This window comes from Harpegnathos saltator, unplaced genomic scaffold, assembly GCF_003227715.2.
Source record: "Harpegnathos saltator strain DR-91 unplaced genomic scaffold, Hsal_v8.6 scaffold384, whole genome shotgun sequence".
Taxonomy (NCBI): domain Eukaryota; kingdom Metazoa; phylum Arthropoda; class Insecta; order Hymenoptera; family Formicidae; genus Harpegnathos; species Harpegnathos saltator.
The window spans coordinates 1,421,115-1,440,135 of record NW_020230188.1 but is presented as its reverse complement, the minus strand read 5'-3'; the positions used below and the strand labels follow the sequence as shown (position 1 = coordinate 1,440,135).

The 19,021-nt window shown below is 37.0% G+C and overlaps 5 protein-coding genes across 8 annotated transcripts; 4 read left to right on the top strand and 1 right to left on the bottom strand.

Annotated features, from left to right (window-relative positions):
- The first annotated feature begins 289 nt into the window (after positions 1 to 289).
- Positions 290 to 5,623, top strand: LOC105185751 (solute carrier family 12 member 9). Of its 3 annotated transcripts, none has more exons than XM_011145489.3 (10): positions 290 to 598; positions 842 to 1,116; positions 1,193 to 1,327; positions 1,633 to 1,970; positions 2,071 to 2,284; positions 2,383 to 2,652; positions 2,832 to 3,039; positions 3,123 to 3,911; positions 3,991 to 4,416; positions 4,540 to 4,738. In XM_011145489.3, exons 2-10 carry the CDS (start codon positions 849 to 851, stop codon positions 4,736 to 4,738), a joined length of 2,847 nt encoding a protein of 948 aa, XP_011143791.2. In that variant the 5' UTR covers positions 290 to 598; positions 842 to 848. The 3 variants fall into 3 exon arrangements, with proteins under 3 accessions (XP_011143791.2, XP_011143790.2, XP_025156586.1); XM_011145488.3 differs by having other exon boundaries at positions 839 to 1,116; XM_025300801.1 differs by lacking the exon at positions 290 to 598 and having other exon boundaries at positions 849 to 1,116; positions 4,540 to 5,623.
- Positions 5,624 to 6,037: 414 nt separating this feature from the next.
- On the top strand, positions 6,038 to 7,793 carry LOC105185746 (enoyl-[acyl-carrier-protein] reductase, mitochondrial). Its single transcript, XM_011145476.3, has 5 exons — positions 6,038 to 6,229; positions 6,365 to 6,601; positions 6,672 to 6,893; positions 6,981 to 7,211; positions 7,289 to 7,793. The coding sequence occupies exons 1-5, from the start codon at positions 6,038 to 6,040 to the stop codon at positions 7,517 to 7,519; spliced, it is 1,113 nt and encodes a 370-aa protein (XP_011143778.1). The 3' UTR covers positions 7,520 to 7,793.
- Positions 7,712 to 18,721, bottom strand: OSCP1 (Organic solute carrier partner 1). The gene is given in 6 exon segments (XM_011145478.3): positions 7,712 to 8,195; positions 8,253 to 8,530; positions 8,620 to 8,939; positions 9,096 to 9,291; positions 9,293 to 9,401; positions 18,590 to 18,721. Coding segments are annotated over 6 exon segments (1,302 nt in total). The 5' UTR covers positions 18,625 to 18,721; the 3' UTR covers positions 7,712 to 7,831.
- On the top strand, positions 10,503 to 13,365 carry LOC105185777 (SET and MYND domain-containing protein 4). Its single transcript, XM_019842623.2, has 5 exons — positions 10,503 to 11,641; positions 11,707 to 11,987; positions 12,164 to 12,322; positions 12,401 to 12,544; positions 12,634 to 13,365. The coding sequence occupies exons 1-5, from the start codon at positions 10,573 to 10,575 to the stop codon at positions 12,895 to 12,897; spliced, it is 1,917 nt and encodes a 638-aa protein (XP_019698182.2). The 5' UTR covers positions 10,503 to 10,572; the 3' UTR covers positions 12,898 to 13,365.
- LOC105185750 (SET and MYND domain-containing protein 4) lies at positions 13,515 to 17,558 on the top strand. 2 transcript variants are annotated; one of them, XM_019842621.2, is made up of 6 exons: positions 13,515 to 13,741; positions 14,753 to 15,868; positions 15,931 to 16,211; positions 16,388 to 16,546; positions 16,625 to 16,768; positions 16,837 to 17,558. In XM_019842621.2, the coding sequence occupies exons 2-6, from the start codon at positions 14,794 to 14,796 to the stop codon at positions 17,095 to 17,097; spliced, it is 1,920 nt and encodes a 639-aa protein (XP_019698180.2). In that variant the 5' UTR covers positions 13,515 to 13,741; positions 14,753 to 14,793; the 3' UTR covers positions 17,098 to 17,558. The 2 variants fall into 2 exon arrangements, with proteins under 2 accessions (XP_019698180.2, XP_019698178.2); XM_019842619.2 differs by lacking the exon at positions 13,515 to 13,741 and adding an exon at positions 13,767 to 14,473.
- Positions 18,722 to 19,021: the final 300 nt, after the last annotated feature.

The window sequence follows — 19,021 nt, the reverse complement described above, 5'->3', positions numbered from 1 at the left end:
AGTTTATTAATTGCAACAAGCGATCGGACATACAGCATATAAACATAAAGCAATCGTAATTTTTATCTTACCGTTTCAACATTCGGTTAATCAGAGAAACCGCCATGTTGCAAAGTTCATGAAGCGTTATCTATCGGGAAACTTTTAACTTAAATTGGGACTAGCTAGCTGAACATGGCGTTATAGGGAATTCGTTGCTTGCATTCTCCATCTTGTTTGACGTAGGTTGCAATCTTGAAAAAAAGTAGTTTATCGGCAATGAGAGAGAGAGAGAGAACGTTTCTCTCTCTCCTGGTTCGCGAGTTTGTTAACCTCAAACCGAGGTATGTGTCATTGTTCGTGCGAGTGTGTGTTTAATATCGGTGCTCCAAATCTCAACGCGCTGTAGCTGACGGAGCAGTTGACTGCACCGGCGAGCGTTTCAAGAGAAGCGTGCGTTTGATTGGCCGAACGCGCGTTATGACGCATCTCGACGCGGGCAATGAGAACTAAACTTTGACATTAGAGTGTTGACGTCCGACGCGTGACATCATCTCGCGCGACTGCAACTCGATTGTATACCGTTTTGTATTTTCTTATGCGCTCGAGGAAGACCTAGGTGAGTGTCTGCAACATCATTACGGAGATTTCATTCGTGCAAGTCTGCCTCGCAACGATTGCGTCGATTTACTCCCATTTGCTCCATATACGAACGTTTAACACCTACTTGCGCGTAAATTTAGACGTTGCGTCATGGATACTAGTTGGAACCTGTCAATTCGACGTAGAATGCAAACAAACGATAATGACTCGATTCGCTGAAGTGACGAACCTAAAGCGTGTTGAAATTATTTTTTAGCAGCTTCGAAATGATAGCATCAGAAGTTGGCTCCACCAACACGGAGCCTGTGCACGTCAGGATCACAAATGAGAAAGCTCCGTTGATTCATGGTAGAAGCATGTTTCAACGATTAAGCAGTATCTTCAAGGTTGGGAGGATGCAACACCCGGAAGGAGACGGCTATGTCGAATTTGGCAATTTGGGTATCGACAGCACTCGTACATTGGGAACCTTTGCTGGTGTATTCAGCCCCGTCACATTGTCTATGTTCAGTGCCTTAGTTTTTATACGAATGGGTGAGCGACGATTCTCACGTGTAAAGTTCGCATTCCGGGATCTTTACCAGAAACACTAATCGTTAATTCCTCGCAGGATATATCGTGGGCAATGCAGGATTACTCGTCACCTTGATACAATTTATAATCGCATATGGTATTTTATTATTCACTGTCGCGTCTGTCTGCGCTATATCGACCAACGGTGCAGTGGAAGGCGGTGGTGCTTATTGTATCCTTTCTTTATCACAAACAGCAACAGCTGTATATTACTTCCATCAAATGAACACCATTCATTAACAAGCTATACCAGCTTGCCATTTCCAGATAGCTTATCAGCAGATTGATTTCTTTCTCATATTCTGCCTAGACTTGATACTGTGTTATGTTGGTGTGATAATCAGACAACTCTGCAAAAATTCACGGGAGTGTAAACCTTTCACACTGACAACTCAGAACGTGAGATTTATCATCTCATGCTCTGAATTGAAGCTCAGACATCTTGAGAGAAATACTTTCCGATTCACCAATATGTAGTTATGATCAGTCGCACGTTAGGGCCCGAATTTGGCGGCTCTATCGGCACTCTCTTTTTTATGGCCAATATAGTCTCCAGCGCGCTTTGTATCTCCGGCTGCGCCGAGGGTTTGGTCGAGAACTTCGGACCATCTGGTTACCTGAGCGGCCCGAGCGGACTGATACCAGATGGCCGATGGTGGAGATTTTTATATTGTTCCGTACTGAATACCGCCAATCTCCTGGTTTGCCTGATCGGAGCCGCAATGTTCGCGAAAACCAGCGTCGCGATCTTGGCGGTTGTCTGTATCTGTTTAATTAGCGTTTTTATCAGTTTTCTGGCGCAAGGCGCTATGGAGGTAAATAAAATGTTATAACACATATAATCTAAAATATGTTTTTTGTTGGCTCGATAGAACTGTAATTAATTGATAACTAATTATACTCTTTTATAATCAGATACCAATACCGGACGCAAACACGTTGGTGCAAAACGCAACGGATCACGTGAACGGAAGTTACACGGGCCTTTTGTCCGCTACTCTTTACAACAATCTCTATGCGAATTACAGCGCCGATTATTCGAGTGGCGGGACTTTGACGGATTTTGCGAGCGTTTTCGGTGTGCTCTTCAGCGGTGTAACCGGAATAATGGCGGGAGCGAATATGAGCGGTAAGTAAAGCGATTTTTTGTATTTGAATGAAATGGTGCGTACACGAAATTGCTTCCTTATGTCGTGTATCGTATACTCACTGTACAATAATTAACAGGTGAACTGAAGAATCCTGGCCGCAATATTCCACGTGGGACGTTATCGGCTGTATTATTTACATTCATATGCTACATTCTGCTGTCGGTGTTGACAGCCGCTACCACCAGTCGGTTTTTATTGCAAAATAACTTCATGTATATGATGCCAATTAATATCTGGCCACCGTTCGTCGCTGTCGGTATCCTCACGGCGACGTTCAGCGCCGGTTTGAGCAATCTGATAGGTTCCAGCAGAGTGTTGGAAGCATTGGCCAAGGACAACGTATTCGGTGAGTATCCCATGACGATAGAATTCTAACTTGTGATTGTTGATTCTAACTTGTTACTCAGCTGAAGTTATTCGATCAGTTTATATCGTTATATCGTTTTTTAATTGTTTAGTGTACAGTTTTATTTCTTTCCCGATGTCCATTAAATTTTTTTTTACTCCTGTTCCTCAATTTCTCAGGTTCGGGATTGAATTTTATAATACAAGGTACGTGGCGCGGGAATCCAATAGCAGCGGTGTTGACTTCGTGGGCTCTGGTTCAGACGATCTTACTCATCGGGTCGTTGAACACTATCGCTCAGATCAATTCTGTACTATTTTTGTTGAGCTATCTCGCGACCAATCTCGCATGTCTCGGACTGGAACTCGCTAGTGCGCCGAACTTCAGGTATTCCGTCAAAATTACTTCCATCGATTAATCAACGATTATAGCTTAAATATGTCGACGAATCTCATTCTTTTCTCTTCTAGGCCTACGTTCAATTACTTCACATGGCATACGGCGACCATAGGCCTCCTCGGGACGCTGATAATGATGTTCATAATCAACAGTATTTACGCTTCCAGCAGCATAATATTGTGCTTGATCCTGATCATCGTGCTGCATCTGTTTTCCCCAAGTAAGAACGCGCCGTGGGGCAGTATATCCCAAGCGTTGATATTTCACCAAGTCAGAAAGTACCTGCTGATGTTGGATTCGCGCAAGGACCACGTCAAATTCTGGCGCCCGCAAATGCTGCTGATGGTCGCGTCACCGCGCTCCGCTTGCCCTCTTATCGATTTTGTGAATGACCTGAAAAAAGGAGGACTCTACGTTATCGGACACGTCAAGGTCGGCGAATTCACAGGACAGAATAACGATCCTACGATGGAGGAGTATCCGCATTGGCTGAGTTTGGTCGATCACATGAAGGTCAAAGCCTTTGTCGAGCTAACTGTGACAAGAACGGTGCGCGAAGGTTTGCAGCATCTGATAAGACTGTCTGGGATGGGCGCGATGAAACCGAACACGATCGTCCTCGGTTTCTACGACGAGGAGTCGCCGCGAGATTTTTTCGCAGACTCTCAGTACGCGACGACGATATTCGAGAATAGCTCGACGCTTCCAAACAGCGCTATGTTCCCGCTGAGGCAAACGACGGACGAGAAATACCTGGATCCTGTACAATACGTCGGTATGTGCTCGGACGTTCTGAGGATGAAGAAGAATCTGTGTCTATGTAGAAACTTTCATCTGTTGAATAAAGCGCAATTGACAAAGTAAGTATAGGGTTTATCATCTGATGATATGTTTACGGTATAGGACTAATATTGTGCAACGACACACCTCCGCTTCTAGGAACTCGAACTTGAAGTACATCGACGTGTGGCCGGTGAATTTCTTCCAACCGACTGATCAGGATCCATTCGACACGACGTCGTTGTTCATGCTCCAACTCGCCTGCATCATCAACATGGTACCCAGCTGGAAGAACCTTCATCTCAGAGTGTTTCACTGCGAGACCTCGAACGGCAGCTTGGGCATCTCGGACACGCAAAGCTCGGTAAACGAATTCCCGAGAGTCTCAAACGAGCACAGAATACGAAAGTCGCTGAACTTGCTGCGAATCTCTGCGTCGATCAAGAAGATCCCGGAATGGGGAGAGCAGATTCGAGGGCTGAAGGGCAGGTCATTACTCGAGCCGAAAACGGAGAATCACTTTGACGGAAGTACCGAGTCTAATGACAACGCTTTGAGCAACATGTCACGGGCTTACATATTAGGGTGAGTATCTGCTCTGAAGCGACATTCTCTGTATTATGTTATCGATACTTATTTTAATAATTAAGAAAAAAATATCCATATATAGTTCTTCATAAAATTTCTAATTTATATTTTATATTCCAGTGTTAATCAACTAATAAGGCAACATTCCTCTCAGACTGCGACGACATTTATTTATTTGCCTGCACCACCAATCTCGACCACTTGGGACCAGGACGATATGTATCGACAGTATTTGCAGTCGTTGACTGAACTAACCGCAGATCTACCGCCGATAGTTCTCGTGCACGGTGTTAGCGCCGTTACGTCGACCACTTTATAACAAAGTGTACGGATAGAAACGAAAATGTTTAATATATTCTGAATCTGTAAAAAGAGAAGATATCAATCGAAAAGCTGATAAAGATAATTATATTATAGTTCCTCGGACATATGATACTAATTATAAGCAGAATTATTGTACTAAATGCACAAAGTCTGAGGATAAATGTAATTTATTATTAGTGATTCGATTAATTACTCATTAGTAATTCGATTAATTTCTCATTAGTAATTCGATTAATCATTTTGCATGGTACTATGTATAACATGTAACCAAGCAATAAGTATTGTTTTAGATCGGTAGGAAACTCTTATCACGTCCAACGGGAAGAAAATATTTAGTATGTATAAATGTTAAAGTTTATAATACTGTGATAACAAACGTATCATATAAGAGATTCTCCAAAAATGAATATTTTTTAAAGTGACGACTAGACGGTTCTAACATCATATAAGGATATTGTAACTAATATATACAAGATAAGGCATTTAATTTTATGACCTAAACTGTTTTTTGTACGTGCGAGTACCGTAAAGTACTTTGGACAAAAGTCTTGTAGTTTCAGGCTAGAAATAAGAGATTCACCAAGCTATAAGCCTTGTTTGAAACATTTAAGTCATAAAATTAAATGCTTATTATACACTTCATATAAAATACACTATTTCTGTATCGCTCTTTTATACTGCATTTCATGTCATTAACATTATTTAGTAATACATCAATTAAGAATCGATTAAACAAAGATTTATCGAAATTACTTGGCTTATTATATTGAGTATTAGTTGAAATTATTTGAAATTGTATTATTTGGAGATAAAATGGTTTTTTGACCGTGACGATTTTAATATTATGGTAGAGACAAAACAAAAACAACAAAAATATAAAACGCTGTCTAACCTGTTGTTTTTTCGAGTTACTTGAATAATATAAAATCTTTGTTAACTATAAACTGCAAGAAACTACTTCTTCCTCTTTCTCTCTCTCTCTCCCTCTCTCTCTCTCTCTCTCTCTCTCCTTCTCTCTCTCTCTCTCTCTTTGCCATAAAGTTGAAAAATAAATTCTAAAAGCTTAGAAATAAAGCAAGAATACAAATATTTTTGTTATCTTTGGTGGTATTAACAGTCGGTATTGTCGTCGTTTTTGAATTCCCTCTGAGCCCCTCAAGGCCCCTTTGCCAATACTTTTGTACGATGAAAATAATCGGTGTCAAAATGATCTAGGTGATCACCCATCTCTATATCATATAGTACTATATGTTCCTGGAAAAACATCACAGACATCAACGTGTGTGTCATCGGTATGGTCACGTTCGCGAGGCAATTAATTGTGCCGCTTTCATGGTCAGCCAGAACCAGTTTGATGACTATTCGACGATTAAATGCAACGATGGCCACTGACTGCGCGAAATCTTTGCTATACAAGGAATACGGTGATCCCATTGCCGTACTCCAAGTGACAACGCAAACCATCGATCAACTGGCGAGCGATGAAGTAAATATTATTAATTTATATTGATCCATAATAACTTACTACTATGACTCTGTAAATTGTAGCAAACCATTATCTGTCCTCTGACTTATGTCAATTATATGTTACATAACTAAACTCTTTGTTTCTTACATGAAGGTATCTGTAAAATGGTTACTATCGCCAGTAAATCCGGCTGACATAAACACGATACAGGGAAAATATCCTAGTAGACCAGCATTACCAGCTGTACCGGGAAATGAAGGGGTTGGGGAAATAGTAGCAGTAGGCTCCAATGTGCAGAATTTGTGTGTTGGAGATAAGGTGGTGCCAAATGGCCCTAATTTTGGAACATGGAGAACACAAGCTAACTATAATTTCAAAGATGTTTCAAAAGTACATTTATTATGTCTAAGTTATCTTTCAATATATTATAGTTGTTACATGTTATCTCTGATTTTTGTAGATTCCAAGCTATCTGAGCTTGGTTGAAGCAAGTATGTTGAACGTAAATCCATGTACAGCTTATAGAATGTTGAAAGATTTTGTTCCTCTAAAGCCTGGAGACTCTGTGATACAAAATGGTGGTAATTCTGCAGTTGGTCAACTGGTTATCCAATTGTGCAAATTGTGGAATTATAAGTCTGTCAATATTATTCGAAACAGGCCAGAGATAAAAGAATTGAAAGTACAGTATTGATTTTAATATGTTATCATGATGTGATACATATGATATATTGATTTAATATATGTATGTTTAATATCAATTATATAGGATCAATTGGCAGCCTTAGGTGCAGACGAAGTGCTGACTGAAGAAGAACTTCGAACAACCCAGTTGTTCAAAAGTGGAAAGTTACCAGCACCAAAGTTGGCTCTCAATTGTATTTCCGGGCAAAATGCGCTTGAGGTCTCGCGTCATCTCGCTCACAGTGGTGTCATGGTGACTTATGGTGGCATGTCCAGAGAACCACTGACAATCCCTGTGGCTTCTCTTATCTTTAAGGTGGTCAAAGTAGCTGATTGTAAATTTAGAAAACTATACATTAACAAAAGTCACTAATTAGCATTTCATACTTATAGAATCACTCTTTCAAAGGATTTTGGATGACAGCCTGGACAAAAGAAAATACGGAATCCAAAGAGAGGGTTAATATGTTTAATGATTTGGCACTTTACTATAAGGAGAAGAAATTGCAAACGCCACTTCATAAATTAGTACCTTTCAACGAGTACCAAGAAGCTATCGCTAGCGCGACCAAATTCGATGGCCGCACGGGTGTAAAGTACATTTTGGACATGACAAAATCTTAACATAGTCTCCCTGTGCACAAAGTTGCGTGTTAACTTTCTTATCCATTCTCTGAATATTACTTTATTTTTATAGATTAGTTGGGTTTAGAGGTATATCTGCATTTAATAGTTATCTCCAGTGATCTATAAGATATGCCTGCTGTTTTATATGATACTGAAATGAAGCACGCCTTGTAAGATAAAACTTTGTAATGGAAATGTAATATTTATTTATAGGGATATCACGATATCGGTGTACAAATATGCAGGAAAAATACAGGAAAAATAATTGCGATTCGTTGCGTCTCGATGTCAGGTCCTTCAAGTCCTTCATTACTCGACCTCGTCGAGAAGGTCGAGGAGATCCATGCTGCGCTTCAATCCCTCATGTTCGTCCTCAAATAAGTTCGCGTACACATCCAATTTAGCTTTGTAATCGTCGTTTACCTTCGGCTTTGAGTCACTTCGCTTCACTCTATTCCCTTGAGCATCGACATCGTTGTCTACGTTGTTAGCATTCTCCTCGTCCTCGTTCGACAATAAATTGAGGGTGAACGGTCTCTCGTAGCTGGTTTCTTCAGTGCCTAACTGAACGGCTAACATACTCAATTCCGCTTTCGCGCCGCAGTCTTTCAGGAACTGTTGACTGTCTCGCTGTGGATTCGTGTTGTCCGTCATACCATATGTCGGTAAGTATCTGCAAATAACGAGGTAGGCAATCGGTTTGGACCTGGTACAATCAAACGTGTCTTACATGTTCTTGCCCAACAATGTCTTTCTGTCACCGAAGGTGCCAAAGGACCCGCCGCAGCACGTTTCCGGGCTCACGTCCCTCAGCTTCATGATGGCCAGGCTGTTCCCGTGTTCCGTGTACTTCTCGTTGTATTTGTGCGGTGTCATATTGAAACTGGCGTCTTCGTTCTGCAGCCCACGACGCAGAAGGATCGACACTCGTATGTTGTACGGCTCCAGCTCCTTCAAGCAACTCTGTCGTGCGCTCCAAACATCATCGAAGGTCAGGCAGCCGTAAAACTGCACATCAGAATTGCATCCAACCACTATTTTGCTTGACATGCTGACTACGACACTGTCAAACCGACCACTGCGTGCACTGTACTCACATCAACGATCATCTGATGCACCAGGGTAACACATTTTTGCGCGTTCACGTCGCTCACCATGTCGCGCATCGCATCTATGTGATTTAACGTGATGAGAATGACTTCCCTGGGTCCAGTCGCTGCCGTCAATTGATACTTCACCATCATGATCATCAGGTCGAAGAGCTTGTTCATGCTGCTTTTGTCAAGCTTCATGATGGACGAGAGAGCGACGCACTCCAAGGTGGAGCGTAATTGCGGTATTCCGACCATCGGCGACTCCTCGAATATCGACGTTAGAATCTTGGGGTTGAGCAGAGCGGCGGTTACGTCGTCCAGCACTGTAATTGAGTCTTATCATTCTAGTGTAGACAAATGTCGACGTTATAAAGATTATTTTTATAAGATGTTTGTAAGAAACATCAACAAGAGTTTTAGAGAAACATTGGTGAGGAGGACGCCTGCGAAGACTACTCGAGCGCGACATGAGGTCTCACCCTGTATCGTTTTATCGACGTCGACCCGCTGCGCCTTCAGCCTTTGTCGCAAGACGTACAACATCTCGCCGCCCATGTTCAGGTACAGGATAGGTGTCGAGTGCAAGGACATTTTCGTCGGAGTGATCACTCGACAATTGTCAGTAATAGGTACATCAGATAGGTACACGTATGTCGCACTGAGCGAGGAAGTCGATGTGCGTCACCTTGACGACGTAAGTGTACATATTTCTAGTTGCCGCGATCAGTACTGAGTTTGCGCGAGGAAATTTGCATGCAAGCCCGTGGATATACGCCCGTCTCGTTCTGAAATACCACTGTGATACTTATAAAAATACCGTTATTGTTATGGAAATTGTATAACTTGATACAGATTCATTGGGGAATTGATTTCTCTTCGAAAGATATTGGAGAGAGTGTAATTAATGTAACAAATTTTTATACGCACGGATTTCTAAATTTTCGTGTATATGTAATACTATATGTTGCTTCTTGTCTTACACTTAAAAAATAATATTTTCGGATAAGAAAATTTTTTTATTTTAAATTTATTTTGAATCTTTCGGAATCTTATTCTAAATTTTAAACTTCTTGATTCGCCTCGTATCAAATGTTGGATTATTTTAGCGAAAGTATAATATGTGTTAAATTTATGTATTGTATATTTGAATTTAATTCGTTACAATTTATTAAATTAATCTTGCCGCCTGATTAGAGCATTCAAGTTCTACCAAATTACCAGTGAAGCATGAAATTTGCGAGAGAGAGAATAATCGACTGTGATCGGTCAATTTGTTTGCGATTAATATACCGGCCCATCTATACAGGTCATAACAAACGCAGTTTATAACAAAGGCTACGTTCCGATATTCATTAGCAGCACTGAAAATCTATAGTATACGTGACACAAACTATATATTTTCAGTACTGACAGTGAATTTCGGAACGCAGCCGCAGTCGCAAGCACAGAAACTGACCAATCATAGTCAATTTTTTCACATTCAACTGTCAATTTCTGCGTTCTGTGATCTGCGATTTTGCGTGTTGCGACGTATATAGACGGATGTAATTGAATATCGTGTATCACCCACTTATCAAAATACGTTTACAAATACTGACATCAGTGTGGAGATATATAATTTGTAAGTTACATATTTAATATTATATGTTTATTTATTATTATGTATTGTGTATTATGTCGTATGTATGTTTATTTATGTATTATTATTTACAATGTAGTAGAGGAAATCCTTAGAAATAGATAGAAAAGATACTTGTGTATGTATACAGATATTTCATTAAATATTAAATTCTAATCTATCTATTTAGGATATGTTGAACGATATGAATTTATAAATTCTAACATTCTACAGTGTGTTACGCTGTATAATTTACATTTATTCCTACCAAAAAAATGTTTCTTTTTCAATTTCTAGATCTACTTATGAGTATTGGCAATATATTTTAAAAGTGAAAAATGGCATACCTTATGGACAAATTAACAATTACACTTACAAAGGCAGAAAAATGGTTTGATGTTATGAATAATTTTCAGGAACTTAAAACTGATCAAGACCGTATAACATTTGTTCTTAATATATTGTGGGAGCATAATTTAATTCCTAATGAAATTAATAAGCTAAAAAATGCAGAAAAATCCGAGAAACTGCGAAAACAAGGAAATGCTATTTTTGTTGCTTCCAATTCTAAGCTCTTGTATTTTACAGTACAAGAGTTATATACAGAAAGTATATCCTTAGCACCTTATCCTTCCAGGCAGCTTGCTCTGGCTTATGCCAATAGATCGGCTGTTTTATTTGAATTAGACTTCTATTCTGATTGTGTTAAGGATATTGGTAGAGCATTGGCCTTAAATTATCCTGATGATAAGAGGGCAAAACTATATATACGTAAAATACAATGTCTAATTGCGTTAGAAGATTCGACCGTGAAAAATATGATCAAAAAAACAGAATATTGGATAAATAAAATGACATCAAATGTCAACAAGTTAAAATTACAAACTAAGCTAGATGGATTACGCCAGAAGATTGAGCAGAAAAATGATCAGTATAATCCCATAAAACCAAACAAAGTAGAAAATGAACTTCTTCCTGTTATCAAGTCCTATAGTAATGAAATTCCTTGTGCATCAGATGCTATAGCTTTAAAATATGATGAACACAATGGCAGACATGTTGTTGCCACTCGTAACATTAATGCAGGTGAAATAATTGCCATAGAAAAATCTTACCCGATATTAACACAAAGGAAACTAATGTCGCACTGTTCAAATTGCTTGAGAGAATGTTTGGCTACTATACCCTGCAAATACTGCACTTATGCCATGTATTGCTCAGAACAGTGCAGGAATATTGAATGGAAGAAATGTCATGATGTGGAATGTGCTATTTTTTCTATTATGGTTACTGAACAATTTTTCCCTAATGATTTTCTTAGCTTGAGGATTCTTGTGTGTGCTATAAAAGAAGCTGGTAATATACAAGAATTGAGAACTATGTTGAAGGACGCTGATAGATCTGATGGTATTTAAGATCCATTCCTTTCATCATTGTATGATAGCAGAATATATATAGTAGTACTATTTCAGATCCAAGAACAATGGGTTTTTCACCGGATGGGAAATTTCATAGTGAAAAATATATCAGTCTATATAGTTTGATGAGGAAAACTGAGGAAAGATCATTTATTAATCTTTTTATGGGATCTGTAGATGCTTGTTTTATTTTGTATCTTTTAGCACAGCATACTAATATTTTTGGTACTAAGTTACCAGGCAATTTCAAAGCTTTGGCAAAAAATGACAATGCTATCTTTTTAGGTGGTCTCATGCTGAGACATCATCAAATAATCTCAATTAATAATCATTTGGTATGTCATAGGCTAAATATTTTAATATGTACTATTTCATTGTATATAGTTTATTTATTTTCATGTTTTTTATAGATTTATTAATCGTGTTTTTTTGTTTCGTTATTTACTTATATCTTATGATCCTATATTGTCAGTTTGTTTAATATTTCTTTATAATTATTCATAACTTTCAGACCTATGAAGAGCAATATTTAAGTGAAGAAGTATGTGGTAATGCTATTTTGCCTTTTTGTAGTCTATTTAATCACAGTTGCAATCCAAATGTCTTCAGGGTTTCAAGATCTCAGCATACTGTTTTGTATACTTTGTATCCGATTCGAAAGGGCGAGCAGGTACTAAATTGTCGAGATCACTTATTACAGTAAAACTTACTTTTTTATGATGATTAACATCTAATTATTTTATTACAGCTTCTAGATAATTATGGATGTCACTTTACCATGCAACCGAAACTTGACAGACAAAATATGCTACTTCAACAGTACTACTTTACCTGTAAATGTGTACCTTGCCAAGAAAATTGGCCCCTCCTTCCTGATTTAAAATCTTTCGAAGTAAGTTACTACAAGTTATTAATACAAACAGTCAAGTGATTAAGTAAAACAGTCGCATTTCAATGATGAACAAACATTTTGTTTTACAGACTCTAGCTATATCAGCAAATGACAAGAAAATGATACGAAGTGTATTAAAGAAATTTTACACGTATCTTAATATGGTAGAGGAAGGTGATGTCCTGGATAAGCCTTATATCATTGAAGATTTGTTAACGATGATACGAGTGATGTATGATCGGGTACCGATTGCTTGCCAGGAGATGAGTAATGTGGTGAAAACTTTGAAACAAGTGTATGCCTTACTGTATGGTAATTCATTCATCTTGCCAACACAGAATCAGAACAAGTAAATGTATATTCCTTTACAGTAATATTCCTTGAATGATAAAATTTTTTTGTTTTGTTATAGTCTTGTTAATGATAAGCTTGCTAATTGGTTTTTGTAAAGAGTTTCAATTAATTAGCACATCTATGTGTAAAGATTTATTAACGCACTATGTGTAGAAAGTTTTAGTTAATTCGAAAGTTTGAAATTAATGTTTATTTGTTACTTTAACAAAAAGCTCCGAAGTCTTTGTTTCTTATTCTGCAGTGTTAACAAAATAACTGCTTATCTTAGCGGCTTTTGATAGTAGAGGTTTCAATATTTGTACTTGACTATAATATAATAAATATTTACTAAACTTTGTTCACTTTTCTCCTGCAAACACTCAACAATCCATCCTATAATTTTGCATGCTGACTCGTAAAAATCTCATCACATATAAATAAATTTTTTCGAAATCAAATTTATTCCTTGCAGAAGATGAATATCTCAAGTTACTGATATCTTTTAAATTATTAACATTAATAAAATTATTTAATAATAATTAAAATATAATTATATATTAACATTTACAACGCGTATGCATATGTATGTTCATAATTGAGTATGAAAATTATAAAATTGGATATAAAAATTATAAAAATGACCGCTCATTAGCGCCATTGTGTCATTGCTAGAAGTTGTCCGCGCGAATTGTGTTATTACTAGAAGTTGTCTCGAAATATTCCTTCCCGAATTACGAATAGCGCGTTGCGTGAAAGATGAGATAAAGAAGAGGCAAGACGGGGGATTCTTGCTTAGCGATAAGATCGCCACTGACTCGTCTCATGCCTATTCCTGATTCCTGCCGCACGGTCCACTCATCGATGGTAAGACAAAGACGAAAATTGTGTTTTCTTGGTTGTTGGGTGCTTGAATAAGTTTCCGTCGTTTTTTTGTGAAATAAAAAAGCTGTATTTCATGAGAAGCAGAAAGAATAATTTAAGAAAGAATAATCAAAGTAGTGCTCATCTAGTTATCTACATCTAGTTATCTCATCTGTTAGCTATAACTTTTTCCCACTTTTTACGTAATAAGTGGATTCCGCGATAGAACTCCAGTTTTGTTTCTAAGCGAGACAGCTTTAGGGTGCGGTCCATCAATCACCATCCGGTCCATCCATCCTACAAATGCTTCGAAGCGTTTTTACTTCTCTCTCTTTCTTCGTTTGCATCCGAGAAATAGAACGAGAAAGAGAAATGCTTCAAAGCATTTGTAGCGGTTCCCGGACTGCACTCCGAGTCGCAAGTCAAATGGTTGCAAGCAAATTGACCAATCACGTTCGAGTGTTCTTGTGATCGAATAATCGACTGTGATTGGTCAATTTGTTTGTGACTAATGCAACAGTCCATTTTCATAGGTTGCAATACGCAAAATGCAGTCACAGGATAATCGATCATTTTCTCTACATTAAACTATCAATTGACAATCGGTCAATTTCTGCGTCCGATCTGTTTTGCGTGTTGTGACGTGTGTAGACGGGACGTAATTGAATATTATGAATCACGCGTTTGTTAAAATATCTTTACTGATATTGACATCAGTGTGGAAATATGTAATTTGTAAGTTATATATTTAATATATATATTTAATATTGAATGTTTGTTTACAATGTAGTAAGGAATCCTTAGAAATAGATACTTGTATGTATAAGGATACTTATATTATCTATATATAAAGGTATTTTATTAAATATTAAATTCTAATCTATTTAGAATCGTTTAGTATCATTTAACGATACGAATTTATAAATTCTAAAATTCTAATATTCATAACAATGTGTTACGCTTTATAATTTACATTTATTCCTACTAAAAAAAAATTTCTCTTTTCATTTCTAGATCTACTTATGAGTATTGGCAATATATTTTAAAAGGGAAAAATGGCATACTTTATGGACAAAGTAACAAGTACACTTACAGAGTTAGGAAAAAACTTTGATATTGTGAATAACTTTCAGAAACTTAAAACTGATCAAGACCGTATAATATTTGCTCTTAACATATTATGGGAACATAATTTGATTCTTAATCAAACTAATAATCTAAAAAATGCAAAAAAATCTGAAGAACTGCGAGAACAAGGAAATGCTATTTTTGTTACTTGTGGTTCTAAAATCTCATTGTATTATAAAGCACGAAAGTTATATACAGAAAGTATATCTTTAGCACCTTATCCCTCCAAGCAGCTTGCTCTTGCTTATGCCAATAGATCGGCTGTTTTACTTAATTTAGATTACCATTCTGAATGTGTTGAGGATATTGATAGAGCATTGGCCTTAAATTATCCTGATGATCAGAAGGCAAAACTGTATATACGTAAAATGCAATGTTCAATTGTGCTGGGAAATTCGATTGCGAAAAATATGATCAAAGAAACAGAGTATTGGATAAGTAAAATGACATCAAGTGTCAACAAGTTAAAATTACAAACTAAGCTAGATGAATTACGCCAGAAGGTTGAGCAGAAAAATGATCAGTATAATCCTATAAAACCAAACGAAGTAGGAAATGAACCTCTTCCTGTTATCAAGTCCTATAGTAACGAAATTCCTTGTGCATCCGATGCTATATCTTTAAAATATGATGAACACAATGGCAGACATATTGTTGCCACTCGTAATATTGACGCAGGTGAAATAATTGTCACAGAAAAATGTTACTCGTCGATGTTGTTACAGAGTAACCTAATGTCACACTGTTCAAATTGCTTAAAAGTATATTTGGCTACTATACCTTGCAAATATTGCACTTATGCCATGTATTGTTCAGAACAGTGCAGGGATATCGAATGGAAGAAATGTCATGATGTGGAATGTGCTATTTTTTCTATTATGGTTACTGAACAATTTTTCCCTAATGATTTTCTTAGCTTGAGGATTCTTGTGTGTGCTATAAAAGAAGCTGGTAATATACAAGAATTGAGGACCATGTTGGAGGAAGCTAATAAATCTAATGGTATTTAAGATTCATTCCTTTCATCGTTATATAATAGCTGAGTATATATAATACTGTTTCAGTTCCAAGAACTATGGGTTTTTCACCGGATGGGAAATTTCACAGTGGAAAATATATCAGTCTGTACAGTTTGATGAGGAATACTAAGAAAAGATCATTTGCTGATCTTTTTACAGCATCTGTACATGTTTGTTTTACTTTATATCTTTTAGCACAGCATACTAAAATTTTTGGTAGTAAATTACTAGGCAATTTCAAAGTTTTGGCAGAAAATGACAATGTTACCTTCCTAGGTAGTCTCATTCTGAGACATCAACAAATAATCTCGACTAATGCTCATACGGTATGTCATCAACTGCATATTTTAAAATATGTATATTATTTCATTATATACAATTTATTTATTTCCATATTTCTTATAGATCTATTAATCGTTTCTTTTTGTTTTGTTATTTACTTATAATTCTACATTGTCAGTTTGTTTAATGTTTCTTTATAATTATTCATAATTATTTTCAGTTCTATGAAGAGCGAAACTCATCTTCCGAAGAACTTGGTAATGCTATTTTGTCTTTTTGTAGTCTATTTAATCACAGTTGCAGTCCAAATATCATCAGGGTTTCAAAATCTCACGATATTGTTTTGTATACTTTGTATCCCATTCAAAAGGGCAAACAGGTACTAAATTGTCAAAATCATTTATTACAGTAAAATTTACTTTTTTATCACGATTAACATAAAATTATTTTATTACAGATTCTAGATAATTATGGATCTTACTTTGCTATGGAACCGAAAATTGTAAGGCAAGATATGCTACTAAAGGGTTACCACTTTATCTGCAAATGCATACCTTGCCAAGAGGATTGGCCCATATATTCTAATTTAAAATCGTTCGAAGTAAGTTACTACAAGTTATTAATACAATCAAACAGCCGCATTTCAATAATAAACATTTTATTTTACAGACTCTGGCCATACCAATGAATGACAAAAATATGATACGAAGCGTATTAATGAAAGTTAACATGTACCGTGCTATGATAAAGAAAGGTGATGTCCTGAATAACCCTTATATCATTAAAGATCTGATAACAATGATACGGATAATGTATGACCGTATGCCGATTGCTTGTTACGAGATGATTAATGTAGTGGAAATTTTGAAACAAGTGTACGCCTTACATGGCAATACATTCATCTTGCCAACACAGAGTCAAGACAAGTAAACGCATATTCTTTTACAGTGATATTCTTTGATTGTAAAATTTTTTATTTTATCTTTTTTAATGATAAGCTTGTTAATTGATATTTGTAAAGAATTTCGGTTAATCAGCAAATCGATGTGTAAAGAGTTTGAGTTTATTAACGCATGTTTAAAAACTTTTAATTAATTCGGAAGAAGCTCCAAAGTCCTGGTTCTTTATTCTGCGGTATAACAGATTAATTGCTTAGCCTTTGTGGCTTTTGATGGAAGAAGTTTCAGTATCTGTATTCGACTGTAATATATCTATGTACTAAACTTTGTTCACTTTTCTCCTGCAAACACTCAACAATCTATCATATAATTTTGCATGCTCGTAAAAATCTCATATAAAGATCATCTGTGTTTTCTAATCTTGGTTATTGGGTGCTTGAATAAGTTTTTGTCATTGTTTTGTGAAATAAAAGCCCTGTGTTTCATGAGAAACAGGAAGGATAGTTTATTCAAAGTGCCCATCGTTAGCTAGAACCTTTTCCCATTTTTCGCGTAATAAGTAGATTCCGCGATAAAATTTCGACTTTTTTGAAGCGATCCAATACCTAAGCCATTTTTTATATCTTTATACAAAGTGAAGCGCAGCTTAGCAAGACCATGCTGCATGTACCGAAACAAGTAATAATCAGAAGGAGCCAGGTCTGGGGAATGCAGTGTAAGGTAACACATCCCAGTCGAGTGCTTCCAACGTATCCTTGACTGGTTTCGCAACACATGGTCAAGCATTATCGTGTAGGAAAATCACCTTGTCTTGTCTTTTGGCATATTCTGGACATTTGTCTTTCAATGTTCGGTTCACATTCATTAATTATTCTCGGTAACGTTCACTATTAATAGTCTTACACGGTTGCAGCAGCTCATGATGCACCACGCCTTGTCGATCCCACTAAATACACAACGTAACCTTCCGTTCATGAATATTACATTTTAGTGTTGATGATGACTGGCCGGGCTTGTTACATGCTTTTAATCGTTTCGGATTGTCATAGTGAATCTATTTTTCATCCCCAGTAACGATTCAATGGGAAAATAACCTCCTGTTCTGTCCTTGAAGCAACATGATTCGCAACATTCGTATATGATTAAACGCCTTTCAAGGTCTCTTTCTTTCAATTCACGTGGTAACCAGTTTCCGAATTCTTGAATCATTGCTTCTCCCATTGTTTTTAAACGTTTGCTAACAATCCATGGTTCAACATTTAATGCCTTTGGCAATTCAGCGTTTGACATGGATCTTCATCAAGTGATGCTTCCAGTTGTTCATCCTCAAATTTTTTCGGTGCACCTTCGTGTTCTTTATCATTTTCATCGAAATCAATATTTCTAAAGCGTTGAAATCACTCTACAACTTCTTTCGGATGGAGCATGCTCCCTATATGCTTCCACACATACATGCCACAAACGATAACTTTCAACTGCACTTTTCTTAAAAACAAATAAAATAATGCAGTAATAAAACTTACCGCAAATGTTCGTTTGTTGGCACAAAAGTCGACATTTTCAATGCAATGACAAAAATGGTCTTTACACGTCCTCCAAACACTTCGAATACCTCACTAATATCGCATCACTGCCGCCAAATGTCATATGCTAAATACGAAAGCTTGCTTATAGTACTTTCGTACACATGAGTTGCTACTGGGAATACTATGCATGTAGTATTCGTTACATTTCTTGGAAAACGGCGGAAACTTATTCAAACATTTGTACTATTATTTAACATTTAATATTATCTTTGTAAAGAAGTAGAGTGAACAAGAAAGAACCGTGCACGTTTTGCTGTTACCATCAGGACGGACATAGTTAGCACATATTTTCTCAGCAGGCGCGTCAGAAAAAGCGTCCCGGGATATTCGGTTCAATGATCGCTCTCAAGTCGGTATTCATAGTCAGGT

What these genes read in the sequence shown, in the direction of transcription:
- LOC105185751 (XM_025300801.1), top strand. Translation starts at nt 849, where the DNA reads ATGATAGCATCAGAAGTTGGCTCCACCAACACGGAGCCTGTGCACGTC. An exon ending in TGGCGCAAGGCGCTATGGAG is followed by an intron (nt 1,971 to 2,070) that starts GTAAATAAAATG and finishes TTTTATAATCAG; the next exon opens with ATACCAATACCGGACGCAAA. An exon ending in TCACGGGCTTACATATTAGG is followed by an intron (nt 4,417 to 4,539) that starts GTGAGTATCTGC and finishes TTTATATTCCAG; the next exon opens with TGTTAATCAACTAATAAGGC.
- LOC105185746 (XM_011145476.3), top strand. Translation starts at nt 6,038, where the DNA reads ATGGTCACGTTCGCGAGGCAATTAATTGTGCCGCTTTCATGGTCAGCC. An exon ending in ATCAACTGGCGAGCGATGAA is followed by an intron (nt 6,230 to 6,364) that starts GTAAATATTATT and finishes TCTTACATGAAG; the next exon opens with GTATCTGTAAAATGGTTACT. An exon ending in ATTTCAAAGATGTTTCAAAA is followed by an intron (nt 6,602 to 6,671) that starts GTACATTTATTA and finishes TGATTTTTGTAG; the next exon opens with ATTCCAAGCTATCTGAGCTT.
- LOC105185777 (XM_019842623.2), top strand. Translation starts at nt 10,573, where the DNA reads ATGGCATACCTTATGGACAAATTAACAATTACACTTACAAAGGCAGAA. An exon ending in GGACGCTGATAGATCTGATG is followed by an intron (nt 11,642 to 11,706) that starts GTATTTAAGATC and finishes GTACTATTTCAG; the next exon opens with ATCCAAGAACAATGGGTTTT. An exon ending in TCTCAATTAATAATCATTTG is followed by an intron (nt 11,988 to 12,163) that starts GTATGTCATAGG and finishes CATAACTTTCAG; the next exon opens with ACCTATGAAGAGCAATATTT.
- LOC105185750 (XM_019842621.2), top strand. Translation starts at nt 14,794, where the DNA reads ATGGCATACTTTATGGACAAAGTAACAAGTACACTTACAGAGTTAGGA. An exon ending in GGAAGCTAATAAATCTAATG is followed by an intron (nt 15,869 to 15,930) that starts GTATTTAAGATT and finishes ATACTGTTTCAG; the next exon opens with TTCCAAGAACTATGGGTTTT. An exon ending in TCTCGACTAATGCTCATACG is followed by an intron (nt 16,212 to 16,387) that starts GTATGTCATCAA and finishes AATTATTTTCAG; the next exon opens with TTCTATGAAGAGCGAAACTC.